Raw genomic sequence first — 16504 nt, forward strand, 5'->3', positions numbered from 1 at the left:
GCTAGTCAGGTTTATGGGGCGATAGTTTCCAGGGTCCGTAGAGGCTCCACCTTTGTAGAGTGGGACCACTGTTGCTGTACGCCATTCTGTGGGCACATATCCTGTAGTGAGGCTGAGATTGTGTAGCTGTTTTATTTGAGGGATTAGTTCCTCTTGTAGTTCATGTAGGACGCAAACTGGGACGCCATCTGGTGCCATGGAAGCAGTGTTTTTTGCTTTGGAGAGGACAGCCTTCACCTGAGCATCTGAGATGTTTGGGAGGCAGCCCTCTGCCGGGATAGATACTTGCTCTTTTGGGGGGGGGAGTTTGCACTGAACCTGTCTGCCAGGATATTGGCGATGTCTGTGGGTTCAGTGTATTTTTTGTCGTTTAGAATCAACTCAGAACAAGTCTGGGAGTTGCATCCCAGGTTTCTAACATAACTGAAAAAAGCCTTATGATTGTCTTTGGTGTCCTGTGCAATTTTTCTCTCGAAGCTGGCCTTGGAGGATTTTATGAGGGATCGTAATTTTTTGCTAGTACTGATCAAAGATGCCTTCCCTATTAGGGATTTTGCTCTATCATGTAGTAGCTTCCTCCTTCTGTTGTACAGTTTATTTATGGCAGGGGTCCACCAGACTGGATGCCTGCCTTTGGATGATTGGGTTTTGGTTTTGTTTGGGATAGCATGATCCATGCATTCCTGGAGATGTCCGTAGAATGCATTTATATAGGATTCTGCAGTTTGGGCTGTAGTTTCCACTGGCCCTGGGGCCTTGAAGGATTCCACTTCGGTTTTGAGAAGTGAGAAGTTTGCTTTTGAGAAGTTTTTCACTGTGGTTTTCTGGGCTGGGGGTGGGGTCAGGATGTGGACATCCAGTGAAATTAATTTATGGTCTGATCTTACCAATGAGGGATATACTTCTGGTGTGGAGCATAGGGTCCCCATGTTGGTAATGATCAGGTCTAGTATGTTGTCCCCTCTTGTGGGAGTGGTGACTAGTTGTTCCATAGCATTTGAGTTTATAATTTCCAGGAATCTTTGGGCTAAGGTGCTGGGGCTTGAGTAGTGCTCCCACTCAATGTTTGGGTAGTTGAAGTCGCCCAATATAATGGTGTTCGGAGAGATCTTCATGTTCTCCAATGTTTTCAGGAAAGCCAAATGGGATTCCTGACATTGAGAGGGTGGTCTGTAGGATGCTATAAACTGAAAAGCAGTCTTGCCCACTGTTAGTTGCACATGGATGGTCTGTGATACTTCGTGCAATGCCACTAACCTGGAGGTGTGGATATCCTTGATAAATATGGAAACTCCCCCTCCTTTTGTGGTTCGGTCAGGGTTTTGGGGCCGAAAAGCATGATACGAGGTATAGCCCGGTTGTGCTGGGGTGCTCTCTGGAGCCTTGAACCAGGTTTCTGTCACTGCACAGATATCGATGTTCTCCATACTGAGGAGAGCTTCAAGTGCGTGCATCTTGAGGTTAAGACTTTTGGCATTTAGCAGCATTACCCTTAGTTTCTTGTTCCTTGTGCTGTCTATGGGGGTGGGTTTGACTTTTGAGCTTTGCTTAAAAAAGGCACTATGAGGGTGGCAAGAGCCTTTGCCAATATCCGAAAGCCCAGTGGTGACAGGTACAAGCCGTCCCTAGCGAAGCAACGTGGCTTGTCGAGCATGTCATCCCAGGCTGGCAGACACTGGATCCCCTTTGAATGACACCAAAATTTTAGCTAATTGTTAAAATCGATCATTTTGTCTTTGTACTGTGGCATCATTCTAGGTGAGGGTAAGATGCTGCTCAAGGTCAGAGTCATACCAGCCTGTGCTACATGATCAGAGAGCTCCTCTATGTCTCTTTTCATGTAGTCCAGGGAGGTACGTCTCAGGTCATTCACACCAGCATGTACAATGACTGAGTCATATTTGTATTTGCTTTGGAGTGACCTGAGTGCTTGCGTTATGTGTCGGATCCTAGCGCCCGACAGGCAGCTCACCGTGACCTTCTCTTTATTCAGCCTGGTGAGCGGGACGTCAGTGTGTCTGACAATAGAGTCACCTATAACAAGAGTATCAGGTATGTTATTCAGCCTTAAGGGCTGTGGCTGCTTGGCACACTGACTTTGTGGGTTATGTGTTGTGTGTGTTTTGTTTTGAGGTAGCGTTTGCTTGGATGTCTGCTTTGGAGGTCTCTGTTGCTTAGGTAGATTTTTATTTAGAGCCTCCGAGTATGTTTTAGTGTATTTATGTGTTTGGTTCGCTGATGTGGTGGGACTATGTGATACTGGAATTGTGTTGTGTGAGGTTACCTTCTCCTCCTGACTGGTTACACCAGTTTTGAGATGAGAGAGCTCAGCCTCCAGTTTGGCTAAATAGTTGCATCTTTCACATATATTTGAACCTGTTTGGAGGAGGAGAGGGTTGTCCGTGTACATGAGACAGTTGTAACATTGCCTCAAAATTCCCAGATTCACCAGCTGGACTGGAGATGAAACCATTGACTGACCTTTGGACATGCTAGAGTAACAGGGAAACTGAATTTAAGACGGACCAATAGAGGACAGGGTAATCGTAGAGAGTATAAGAGTAAGTAGTGCTTATGGTTTAATAGTGCTAACTTGTAGGATTACTTAATTGGACCAGTGAAGGGCCTTAGAATGAGAATATGGTGTTTAAATTGAGAGATAGAGCAGTTCTAAGGGAAAAAGTGAAGAGCAGACTTTGTGGAGCCAGGAATAGTTTAAACCCAATTAGGCGGCGCTGCCCGCTGTTGCGCTATGCACAAAAACGCGCAAAAGAGGGTTTTAAGAGAGGAAGATGGAGTTTTGGAATTGACCCAAAATGGCCAGTAAAACTACAGTTTCAAGTCAGTAACCACTCCCACAGGGGCAGGCAGGCTGCTCAATGTTTTTCACTGCCACTGATCAACAGAGAGACTTTCCTTTAGCCCAAGCAAAAAATGGCCTCACAGAAACTTACAAACAGTTCAAGAACAGCAAGCCTGTAACTGAACTTTTTTTAAATCTTCTTTTCAATAGTAGCACTAAAACCTTAATCCCTGTGACTAGCACTTGCTCTAGAACTGCTAAAAAGTACTAAGAATCCGTAAACTAGTACAAGCACTAAAATCCTCCCTGTCAATAGGTGAATTAACCGTTGGCACTAAACTACCTAAAATTGCAAAGTACCTTGCCAAGGTAAGGAAAAACAGCTCTTGCACTTTACTAAAAAGCACCTAACCAGGCATATCCAAGTGTCATCTTTTGGTTATTTCTCCTGTTCACCTGGTTAATTTGGGCATATTGGGGCAATGCAGCAACTGCCTCATGTACACAGACAACCCTCTCCTTCTACCACCAAACACTACAACCTGCGAGAGATGCAAGTACATATCCAAACTGGAAGCAAAGCTCTCTCTAACCAAGTCTGTGCTAGAAAGTCAAGAGGAGAAGGTAAACATCTGCAACACACCTCAAGCAACACATAGCCTACAAAACCCACACCATCAAAACCCACACATAGCAACAGGAAACCCACATATGCGGAGGCCCTTAACATTAACCTACCCAAGCAACGAGGACCTGCGAAGCTGAAGCGCAAACACCAATCACAACCCAAGCGACACATGGCTCACAACACCAGTGTGCCACCTAAAAACAGCCCTTAAGGCAAGACGACGCACCAGACATCTTCGTCATAGGTGACTCTATAGTCAGGCACACTGATGTCCCACTCACCAGACTGAACAAGGAGAAAGTTACGGTCAGCTGCCTGTCTGGTGCCAGGATCTGCCACATAACGCATGCACTCAAGTCACTCCACAACAAGTACAAATACGACTCTGTCATTGTTCATGTTGGAGTGAATGACTTGAGACGTACCTCCTTGGACTACATGAAAAGAGACATGGAAGAGCTCTCGGACCATGTGACCCAGGCAGGTATGACCCTAGCCTTGAGTAGTATCCTGCCTTCGCCCAGAATGATACCACAGTATAAGGACAAAAAGATTGACTTCAACAATTGGCTAAGCTTCTGGTGTCATTCAAAGGGGATCCAGTATCTATCTGCCAGGGATGCCCATGATGCTTTGCCAGAAATAGTCTGCACCTTTCGCCCGTGCGATTTAGATTACTGGCTAAGGCCCTTGCCACCCCTATAGTGCCTTTTTTTAGGCAAGGTACAAATGACAAAACTACCAACATGACAGACACAAACATGCGAAGTCTGAGGGTAATGCTACTCAATTCTAGAAGTCTAAACCTCAAAATGCACTCTCTCGAGGCACTCCTAAAAATGGAGAACATCGATATCTGTGCAGTAACTGTGACCTGGTTTAAGGCTCCAGAGAGCACCCCTGCATTACCAGGCTGTAACTCATATCACACCTTTCGGCCACCTAACCTGGACCGAAACACTAAAGGTGGTGGCTTGTCCATTTTTATTAGGGATACCCACACCTCCAGGCTGGTTGCTCAGCATAATGCATCTGAGGTTATCCAAGTGCAACTAACTATGGGCAAGAGCGCAATCCAAATTGTAGCTTGCTAGAAGTCCCCTACCATGCTCCAGGATTCCCACTCCTCATTCCTTGATACTCTGGAAAATATTAGGGTATAACCCAACACCCTAATAATGGGCGATTTCATCTTCCCCACAATTAACTGGGGAAACTACTCATGTACCAACTCTTTTGCTCATTCATAAATTCCAACACCTTGGATCAACTTATCCACACCCCTACCAGGGGCAGCAGTATCCTAGACCTAGTCATTACTAACATGGGCGACCGGTGTTCCACAACAGAAGTCAATCCTTCGCTGGTCAGATCTGACCACAAGCTAATTAGCCTAGACATCCACATCCCGCCCCCGCCCCCACCCCCACCCCCATTAGGGAAACCACTGTAAAAAAAATTTCCAAAGCCGACTTCACGCTTCCTAAGACAGAGGTGGTAAACTTCATGACACCCATGCAGGTGGACAGTAGAGGCGCAACTGCGGAATCTTACACAAAAGCACTTTGTAAGCACTTACATGAGTGCATGGATCATCCTATCCCTAACAGAACTAAGATGCTATCTTCAAAAAATAGGAAGCCAGTCTGATGGTCCCCTGCCATAAACAAACTCTACAACAGAAGAAAGAGACTGTTGCAAAGAAGAGTTAAATCCCATTACTGGAAGAACTCCCTGGTCAACCTCAGTAATAAGCTGAGATCCCACATAAAATCCTCCAAAGCTTACTTTGAAAACAAAATCGCCACTGACCACAAAGCATTTTACAGCTATGTCAAAAATCTCAATGGCAATACTCAGATCTGCTCTGAGTTACAGCACAATGGCTCTAAATATCCAGAACCAACAGATATTGCCAATATCCTGGCAGATAGGTTCACTGCTAACTTTACCCCCCCTCACCCCCTAAAGGGCCCATCACTATACTGGAAGAATGCAAAGTTCCTGTAATAACAGCTAAACATGTTAAAACCACACTGTCTCCAAAGCCAAGAACACAGCATCCATGGGACCCGACAACATCCCAGGCTGCATTATACATGAACTACAGAATGAACTGGCACCCCACCTGAGTACCATGTTCAATCATAGCCTCACCTCATGCTTTGTGCCCATGGAATGGCGCACAGCGATGGTTATCCCACTCCTCAAAGGGGGAGCCATCACGGACCCCGGGAACTACCGCCCCATTAGCCTAATGAGCCTGGTCTGCAAAGCCATGGATTGTATCATCATGGAACTTATAAAGACATAGGAAATCTCCAAACTCTGGACCCTACCCAGTTCGGGTTTGTAAAAGGCAGATCATGTCTCCTAAACCTGATTGACTTCTTTGAAGCAGTCACCAAAGCCGTAGATGAGAGGAAGGTGGTTCACACAGCCTGTCTAAATCTCGCCAAGGCTTTTGACACCATCCCCCACTCAGGAATCATAGATAAACTCACTAAACTAGGTATAAATCTCTGTGTCACAGGATGGGTTGCCATCTGGCTCACTGATAGAACCCACACCATGAAAGTTGCAGACTCCAAATCCGACTTCAGACCAGTGACAAGTGGAGTACCACAGGGTTCAGTCCTGGGTCCTCTCCTGTTTGGTATCTACTTTTCTGAAGTACAGGTCAACACAGAAGGTCTTTGGCTAATGAAGTTCGCAGACGACTGCAAACTGGGAGCCATAATTGAAACTCCTAAAGATGTGGACATCCTACAAAAGGGCTTCGCTGAGATAGATGCCTGGTGTCAAAGCCACGGCCTTAAGCTCAATGCCAAAAAGTGCATCGTCATCCCCTTTGATAAAAACTCTGTACCCATGAGCTACCACATAGGTGGTAGTCTACTTAGCACAGAAAGTGTGATGAGACCTTGAGACACAGGTGGACAGTAGCCTCTCCTTTGATAACCACATCGCCACAGTAGTCAGGAAATCCTTCTATGTGGCACACCTCATCACAAAAGGTTTTTCATCCAGGAAAAAAGAGGTCATTGTTCCCCTCTGCTCGTCACTCATTAGACCAATTATAGAGTACAATGCCCCTTTTGGTATGTACCTCACAAGACAACTGCAGCAACTGCAAAGGCCACAGAAATCCTTCACAAAGAGGATTACCGGCCTCAAACAGATGCCCTACGCAGACCGTCTCCAAAATCTCCAGCTGTACTCCCGTCGCATATCGCCTACTTAGAGGTGATTTATGCCTAACATACAAAGCTATGTCAAACCCAGAGCTGTTGGACATGCTCCACTTAAAAAAAAAAAACAGTCCATCCGAGCTACATGCTCTAGGGACCTAAACCTTGTCACCACAATAAACAGAACATGCTCAAGGGATAGATTCCTGTCCCAAAGACTATGCTCGAGGGATAGATTCCTGTCCCAGAGACATCCTATACTCTGGAACAAACTACCTATCTACATCAAACAAAGCTCCTCACTAGCACTCTTCAAGAAAAACCTTGATGATTAGATGGGAAATAGGAAATTCACCCCGGGGATCACCTCTGTGGCTCTTCTTGACAGGGGCGCAGGGAAATAATTTTCTGGGTGACGCAAGTCAGGGTACCCTTGTGGCTAGGCTTGTATAGGCCCCAGGGCCAATAGTCTAGTACCTACCTATGAACAAGCACTCCAGAAGATTATCTCCACTTCCGGCTAGGAGCCAGTCATTACCAATTCCGAGCGCTGCCCTTTGGTCTCACCACAGCCCCCAGGGTGTTCACCAAATGCATGGCAGTCATAGCAGCTCATGTGAGACTACCAGGATTCCGGATGTTTCATTATCTACACGAATGGCTCCTCACCACCCCCTCCAGGCATCTACTGCTTTACACCATAGACTTTGTTCTACATCTTGCCGAAACTCTAGGCATTTCAATCAACAAGGAAAACAATTGACTCCCATATAGGATCTGGAGTTTATCGGAGCAAGATTAAATAAGTCTCGTGTAGCCTCCCTTCCTCTCCACAGGGTGTTGAAGCTAAGATCGCAAGTTCACGTAATAATTTCTCAAAACAAAGTTCCTGCTCATCTGGTACTACAAGCTCTGGCCGCAATGATACCGTTAATTTTCCTAGTGAGTTATCACATGAGGCTGCTTCAGTGGCTCTTGGCATCACAAACGGTCGATTCTAATGCACCCCATGTCCCATGCTGTCTTGGTAACAAATCATTGCAAAAAGGATTTATCTTGGTGGATGAAGCCAGAAAAGAATCTGTGATGGTCATACCTTTTCCCTCTCTCAGCCCAAGGCCATGGAGACTTCCCAGATAGAGTGGGAGGGTGGGGGCATTTTCTGGGAAAGACTGTTCAAGGCACTTGGTCTCTGCAAAAGGCCAATTTGCACATCAACATCCTATAATTGAGTGCAGTGTTTTTAGCATTGAAAGCATTCCAGTCTGTCCTTCCTTAGCGGACAATTGCAATCCAGTTGAACAACATGTCCATAGTCTGGTATATCACCAAACGGGAGGGAACCAAGTCCTACCCTTATGTCGGGAAGCCCTAAGAATTTGGCAATGGGCTATCGCTTCCATCTGCTTTCTGGTAGCAACACATATCTTGAGGAACTCCAATGTGATTGTGGACAAACTGAGCAGATGTATCCTCCTGCATCACGAGTGGTCTCTCATTCTCAACACAGCGGCGAATATCTTTTATTGATGGGGTCAGCTGTGCTGCGACCTGTTCGTCTCTCTCATAAACCACAAATGCAGAGGCTACTTTGCCGTAATCTCCTCTTGCGGGGGGAGTACCAAGAGAGACCATTCTTTTTGATTGGCCCCCGGGACTTCTGTATGCTTATTCCACTAATCCCACAATTTCTGAGGAAAGCCCAACGGTTAAGTAGCAAAGTAATTCTCATTGCACCTTACTGACCCTGTCAAGTCTGGTTCCCCTTCCTTTGGCCTCCCTTGATTCACTGCCTGTAGATTCTGGACCCAACTCAGGACCTACAGTTTCACCCTTGGGGCTTGGTGCATCCCAACCTTCAAAATCTCAAGCTGACAGCTTGATTTCTCCAATTCCAGTAATTGCCAGGCAGAATAACTTGTCCTCTCCAGTACAAAAGATACTTCTGGCTTCTCATAAACTGTCCACCAGGAAGCTTTACCTAACCAAATGCAATAGATTTTCAGTTTGGGTATGTACAAACTACATGGACCCTTTCTCAGTATCAGTTGATAAGGTCCTAGAATATTTAGCTAACTTATTTGAAATGGGTGCCTCTACAACCACAAAGGTTCATTTGGCTGCCATTTCAAATTTTCATAACTGTTTTGATGACCATTCCTTGATGTCCCATTGTTTATGCAAAAAATTTTCTTAAAGGCGCTCTGCATTTATAACCCCCATTCAAAGACCATGTAGCGCCATGGGATTCGACCTTAGTCTTATAATGTCTAGTTTGACAGCCTTTTGAGTCAGCAGCCTTTTGAGTCAGCAGCTACTTGCGACCTCAAGTTTTCATCTTGGAAAACTTTCTTCCTAGTAGCTTTCACATCTGCTAGGAGAATGCCAGAATTACAAGTTTTGTGTGTGATTCATCGCTATATCATTTTTCACAAAGAAAGAGTATCACTCGGAACCAATCCCACTTTTCTTCCCAAAGTGGTATCGGAGTCTAATATCAACCAGTCTATAGACTTGCCAGTCTTCTTCCCAAATTTTGCAAACAAAGGAAGAGCACTGTTTACACTTGTTGGATGTCCACAGTTACGTTTATACTTGGACAGAACAAAATCTTCCAGAAAAACAAACCAACTATTTCTATCTTTTTCGGGATCCAGATTGGCAAACCTGTGTCAAAGGTCACCTTCTGTAAATGGCTTAGAGACTGCAATACCTTTATATACAATCAAAATAGACTCAAACTGCCGGCTACAGTTTGAGCTCACTCTACAAGATCTGTTTTCACTTCAGTGCTCTTTCATTCCACAGCTTCTGTGGAAGACATGTGCAGCTGCAACTTGGGCTACTCCACGTACCTTTATCACCCATTACAAATTAGACATGGTCTCCAGGGGAAGAGCATCCTTTGGCTCTGTGGTGCTCAGGAATATCCTTCCTTAGGGCCGCCCAGGATCTAAAGTAGCTGGGAACTCTGTCCCATCAGTCAAGAATGAATGAATGAAGATTGACAACATCAGCTAAAGAAGTTATATTCTTACCATAATATTCTATCTCTGTTATTGATCTTCATTCATTCTTGACATCCCACCCTCCTACCCTCTCCAAAAGACTCCTGGAGGTTCAGTTCTAGTCCTGGGATGTTACAGGGTTATACCTTAGACAGGGCTTGTGTATTTTCCTAACTGTAATGATGCAAACTTGATCTGGGGTAATGGGAAGAGAGGGATTGTGGGTAGAGCCTTAGCTCGTGAGTTTTACGCTGGCACGAGCTATGTATAACAGCCGAATTGGTTCCAAGAGGTCAGAACTGAACCCATCAATCAAGAATGAATGAAGATCGACATCACAGATGGAACGTTATGGTAAGAACGTAACTTCTTTTTCAGGCTTATTCTGGGCTTCAGCCATCTCAACCAATTTGTAAGACAGATAAAATTCACAATGGCCACAGTTCAGTCCATTTTTCCTGATTTGATAAAAGACAACTGGTTGTGCTCAGTGAATGTTTAGGACATCTACTACCACATCAAGATAGTGAGGCAGCCCAGTAGGTTCCTCCTCCTTTGGCTGGGTGCTGGACCCTCTTTCAGATCTGTTTTGTCACCATCCAGGAATCCTTAACTGGACATCAGAGTTCTAAAGCTGACCGCTGGGTTTCTCCACTTCCATTGATGGCCAGAAATTTCAGGCTTTCTTCTTGTGCGCTTCCATATTTAGTCTTCCTTGAAAAAAAATAGCTACTAGAAGAGCCTGTAAAGAAGTGGAAAAGGTTTTCCATTTGGGCTTCGACCAAGAGTCTAGCTCCTTTCTCAGCTCCTTCTCTTCTGTTTTGGATTTTTTTGCATTTCACGAAGGTGCACGTTTTTTCACCATTAAGTCCAACTGGCTGCTGTTTCCAGGTTTCATGGGGAAACTTTTAATATATCTTAGCCTTTTTAAGTGGCGGCATTTCTTCTTAGACCCCCCCCCCCCATTGAGACCCTGTTCCCCTTTTGATACTGCTTTTTACTTCAGGCCATAACCAAGCCCCCTTCTGAACCTACAGCTTTAGTGGATCTCAAATTTCTTTCTTGGAAAATGAATTTCCAGGTGGTGGTTGCCTCATTCAGAAGGATTTCAGAACTACAGGCTCTGTCATGCAAGCTGATGTGCCTTATTTTTCATAAGGTTAGGGTTTCACTTTGGACAAGTCCTAACCTTCTTCCTAAGGTGATCTTAAAATCTACTCTGTCAGCCAATTAATTTGCCAATTTTCTTTCCTAATTTTATGCATTGTACTTTGCATGTGTTCAAGTATTCTTTTTTCTTTTATATAGTATAGGTAGGCAACATAGATTTGAGGAATTGTGAAGATAGTAGGGAATTATGGGTAGAGGGGAAGAGCCTGAGTCCTGGATCCAAGAGTCTAAAAATTGCAGATCGGAACAGATATACCCAGTAGTTGAGACAGATGGAAGAAGATAACACTGATCTAGCATTATGGAAAGTACATGACTTATTTACTGAAGGTGGGCCCATTCCTGTCAGATATAAAAGTTGTGCATTTGTCATAATGATTGGTCTATGTAAGAAATGAGTCCATCCTCATTAATAGTCTTTCCCTCCCTCCCCATGTTTGTTCACTGGTCTGGGTTGTTTGGCTTCTGTTTAGCCACAGTATATCTGCTCAGATTTGAATGCAGTTGTTGCAATTATTTTAGTATGAGAAGAAAGAGTGCAGAAGCCTGAGAAAGTCTGAAGTGCCAAGCAGTACTAAAGCCTGTGGGCCCTAGTCCTACAGGTTCTGGAAGCTGGATCCATTTCTGCAAGTCTGTCATTATGTAAGTGCATAACTTGAGTTTTGCTGTGCTCTCTAAAGTAGAGGTCTTCAGAGTGCAATGTAGTGTTAGGTTTCTATATTTTATATAGCTCTGGTAGCTGCAACTGATGGAAATGTGCAGTGGACTTGCACTGTGAAAGTTTTTGTACAACAGACTGCATTCTGACATACATTTTTTATGTTCTTAAGTTTTCATGCATACATTTTCATTGTTTTTGTAGGATGATAAATTATCTGTTGTATGCTACTACTGTTTAGTCAGGTTTGTTGAATTGAGAATTGTTTAAGTGGAAGTTTTCTTACTAGTGTGAATAATGTTTGACAAAATGGCAGTCTTCTGGTCATTTATTTGCATATGTTTATTTTGTTTTTTTGTTTTTTTACTACAGGGTCCCTTCCATTCAAACTTGGATACAGTCCGTGGCACACGACATCATGGGCTTGTGGAAAGGGTGCAGAGAGATCGTCGAATAATGTCTCCTCTTCGCCGCTACATGCGACATATATCCTTTCCTTTTCTGCATTGATAATATAATTACATTGTCAGTTAAAATCCATAGCATCAATTTCAGAGCAAGTATTAACTCAGTACATTTATTATGAGATCTTAAATATGTTTTTAGACCATATCTTTTCACAAATCACTTGGCTGTAAGAAGTGGAAGCCCAAGACAGCATTTAAAACATTGAAGTTGTTAACTGTATCTCTTGCTATAAAGTAAACATGTAGAGATGTTTGAGGTTAATTATGTATTGTAATTATTTCATTTTAGAATGTTCTTCAAAATGTTATTACATGTGAGCTTAGGTATATGCACTATGCATTTGTAATCATTGTATATTAATATTTTGATCAGAAATTGTGTGCATGTTTGCTTTATATTTTGAGCCATATCTGTAGTGAGATGGAGAGTATAATGAAGGGAAAGATGCATTTTATTAAAGACTTTCCAGTGCAAAAAAGAAGGTACTTGGAGATGCATTTTAGGTGTTTTGAAGACTAAACAAATTCTTAGAAGTGCCAACATTTAGAATACTTATTGTACTGGCCAGGTCTGCAAGTGCCTTTGCTTTGATTTTTTTTTTTTTTTCCAAGTTTCTCCTTCCTCAGTTTTTCTCTGTAACCACACCCAAACAGTATACAATAGACTCCCTTTTATCCGGCCTTCTTTTTAAGCAGCCATCAAATTTCTGCTGTAGCCCTAGCAAAAGACAACAGAGAACAACACTTCCCGCCTCCTCTGGGCTAAATTATGACAGACATTTGAGTTTTATTTCTATTTATTTATTTTACGTTTGTTGACCGGGATTGTCCGACTGAGCTGAATACCCCTTTTTCAGTGGAGGCTCGGGGAGAAAAGCTCCAACATATTATACAATTTTCATTCTAAATTAGCATTAAACAGCAGTGTTACAGGATTATTACAAGAGATTTAGTAGCAATACAATGTTATACAGTGTCAATAATCAGGAGTATAGCAAAACTGTTTACAAGATGTATAAAAAGAAATATGTCATTAAGATGAATATAGTTTTTGGGATAAGTGGTTACAAAAACCCAGTTTTATCATAATGTAGTTGCATGTAGGCAAGACAATTACAATAGAATGTTTCTCTGAGGCGATTTGCTGAGTTGATTTTAGAAGACAGTAGAAAGAGTATTCAAGGAAGATTAGAGAGAGCTAGTGAGAAGAGTGAGTTAAGGACAGAAAGTAGATTAAGGTATGGGAAGTAGGGGATGATTAAGGAGGGAGAGTGCAGTGGCAGGACTAGTGACTTTTAAAGTGCTCTTTGGTGGCTGTCTTAAACTGTTAAATTAAATTAAATTGTGAGTTTTATAGATTCATAGATTCATAGATTAGTACTAGGCTAACTACTCTTGTGAGCCATTTTAAGCCTAGCCAATTATCCCCTGTGCGATTCAAACCCTGTACCTTGTGTTGTAAGGCAAACACCTTAACCATTAGGCCACCCTCCCAACCTTAGACTTCATATTCATTAGAAAAATGCATACTAGCACAAATCCTGTTATTCTAGCTGCTTTATAACCTATAAATGCTATTTTGTATGCTTTGTATTATTAACCAACCATTAATTTATCCAGCCTAATGTCCAGTCCTAGCGAGACTGGATAAGAGGGAAGTCTACTGTATAGTGATCAAAGATCTACATACAGCTGCAATTAAATATAGGACATCAAACATAAATTGTCTATATAGAAGATTTGCTTCTTAATTACATCATTGTGGTTTCACCACTGTATTATGTGTGAATGTTCAGTGTAAGATGTTCCATCTGCAATAACTTGTTGCCAACTTGTCTTTCTAGGGGGTAAGAAACTACTTGTGATGCATTTAACTTGGAAATATAGTAGTCTGTACATTGATTTAGGTAGTGGGGCATTTTGGGTTCAGTCCTTCATGACGTCATGGCAGGGATTTTCATCACTGAGAATAATAGTACTCTACGCAAAATCTTCCCCTGCCATGCCCTGGATTTGAGCTTCCCCGGTTTGGATCTTTTCCTTTGATCTGAGCTCCGGAAAGAGGTTTTCCAAACCTCCATTGGTGGCGCCTTCCACCTGGTCCATCAGATCAGTTTGTAGCATTAAGCTGTTAGACTGGGAACAGCTAATGTGTTCCTTTTTTTTGCAGACCCAGATTCAACTAGGAATCCTTCCAGCTTCCTTGGCTCCATTACCTGAGGTTTCGGCTCCAACTGTTGCTTTTCCTCCCCTGATCCCTTTGGCGCCACAATTTACAGGTCTGTCTTAGCTGCAGTCTTCCCTGTTGGTTCCAACAGCCTGGTCTCTTCAGGTGCCATCTCCTTTCTTGGCATTCTTGACTCTGGTATTGTTGATGCCGAGTATGCCTTAGAGCTGAGGTTTCAGTGCCATGGCTCCAGGTTTAGGTTTACTCTACAGATTGAGGTTGTTCGTGCCCTTGGGACCTTTGGCTCCACTCTCACCTTTGGAGCCAGTCAAATTGGCATAGGATAATTGTGTTTCAATTGTGTTTCATAAGGATCCTCAGATCCAAGGAGTGCCAGATCCAGTCTATGACCTTGGCTTTTGCAGCCGGGGAAAGGATTTTCTCAGACTCCGAGGGGGGACTGTCATCAGTGGCTTTAGATCCTACCTTTTCCAACACCTTTGGGCCTGTGGCTGCATGTCAGTCAGCTCCGGGCCAGCTGGTGCCTTTTTGTCCCCAGGTTTCCTTGAATTCAGGGTCCTGTTTCTTCAGGTTTTCTTCTAGATTCTCCATTTAGGAGGGCACAGGTTAAGAGTAGTTATAACAGGAAACACATGAATTCCCCCCTAATGAATCCCTCACAGAATGAATCCCCCATATCACTCTTGTGACACTGCCTCTTTTGGTGATCTTATGGAGTAGTTGAAACAGTATGGGGAATGGACCACTGAAGCCTCCTTTGCAGAAGAGTCTGTTTCCGAAGGCCTTTGGCCCAGCCCCAGCCACAACCTGGCTAGTCCCCCCTCCAGACATCCTTATTGTCCTGGTGGAGGAAACCCAGCGTGGTTGGACTAATCCCCAAGAAACTGGATAGGATTTTGGACTGAGTGGAAGATGCCACCAATGGTGGTTTGGAACACCCCTTTCTGGAGGTCTGATCACAGGAATGGATCCAAACCTAGGAAGTTTGAAACCAGGGTAGGAAAGATTCTGTGGAGAATTCTGCTGATGTAACCTGTCGTCCAAAGCAGCAGAATCTTTAGTTATAAAGGACTGACCTAACTGACATAAAAGGTCCAGTGGCTGATGCTATCACTGTAGTGGCAGCCATGAAAAATGATATCTTGGACGGTAGTTTGTTGGTCCATCCACCCAACAGGCTTTCTTGGACTTTGGACCAATTGGAAAGGTTCAAGTGTACTTTAGCAACCATCTGATATTATCTTAATTTTCATTAACATGTGAGTCGCGGTTCTAACCCTCAAAACTGACCGGCTGCTCTCCAAACTTGAGATTCCAGAGTTAGCTTGTCCCTTCTACCCATACTGCCCCGCACCCCCACACTATCTCAGATGTCATTTTCTGCACATTCGTTAAGCAGCTTGGTTCCTGGGCTCTGACCTGCTCCGTGAATTTCTTCAAGTTGTGAGTGCTTGTCTAATGTTTTTTTTATACTATTTTCTTCTTCTGACTTTCTACTCTATCGTCCTTACCTGTAAGTAGTTTTTCTTTTGCCTTTGGATCTTTTTGTTTCCTTTCTTTAATCGGGTTTCTCTCTCCGTAGTTTTCTTCTCCCTCTTTCTAGTTTAAAAAAAAAAGCCCTTTTTCTTTGTCTGTCAACTCTTCTTTCTATTTTCCTTATGGCTGATCAGAAACCCTTTGGTTTCAAGTACACTTCCTGTGGGCATAAGATCCTACTGTCTGATGCCCACAAGGAGTGTGTGTACTGCCTTGGGCTTGCACACGTGGATGCCCACTGTGAGTTGTGCAATGGCGTCCACTCCAGGGGTTAGGTGGATAGGAGGAGCAAAGTTATCCTTAAGGGTTTGCTCTCTCCTTCCTCCTCCTCTTCCGGCATTCCTTCCACTTCGGGGGCTCAGCCCCCTTCCAGAAAGTCCCGGAAGGCCTGTGAGAGCAGGAAGCTCTCACCAACGAGGTCCTCCTCAGAGCCACCAAAGAAGGTTCTGAGACTCTTGGAGCCAACCCTTTCTGAGTCGGGGTCTTTGGCTCACCTCTGCCCTGATCATCTTCTGTGTTTTAGGGGCTTAGTGTTACTTCTGTGGCAGTTCCGACTCCCAGCTGGGCACCGACTAGACTGTCTAGGAGGTCTCTCTCCCATTCATCTAGGAGACCTCCAAGATTTTCCCACTGCTTCTACCAGGTCTTCCCGAAGCCTTATCTCCATGGATGTGGGCAGACTGGTGAGGTATTTCCTCAATGCCCAGATTCAGATGGGACCTGTGTCCACTCCGTCCACATCTGGAACTGTGAGGGTTTCCCCTTTCTGACCAGTAGCTCTTTCACCGACCTGTCCTTCGGTATCGGAGCCCTTGGTTCTGTTGGTCTCCAGCACGGGGGTGTCCGAGCCGATCG

At 43.9% G+C, this 16504-nt stretch overlaps 1 protein-coding gene across 1 annotated transcript in view; it reads left to right on the top strand.

The window, feature by feature from the left end:
* CRTC2 (CREB regulated transcription coactivator 2) overlaps positions 1–16504 on the top strand; it is a 2800764-nt gene that overhangs the window by 641627 nt on the left and 2142633 nt on the right. The window contains exon 3 of the mRNA XM_044079735.1: positions 11831–11944. Within this exon, the coding sequence (XP_043935670.1) occupies positions 11831–11944 (114 nt within the window). The remainder of the gene's footprint in view (positions 1–11830; positions 11945–16504) is intronic.

Source organism: Protopterus annectens, chromosome 8.part0 (genome assembly GCF_019279795.1).
Source record: "Protopterus annectens isolate FY-2018-M chromosome 8.part0, PAN1.0, whole genome shotgun sequence".
In the NCBI taxonomy this organism is placed as follows: Eukaryota; Metazoa; Chordata; order Ceratodontiformes; family Protopteridae; genus Protopterus; species Protopterus annectens.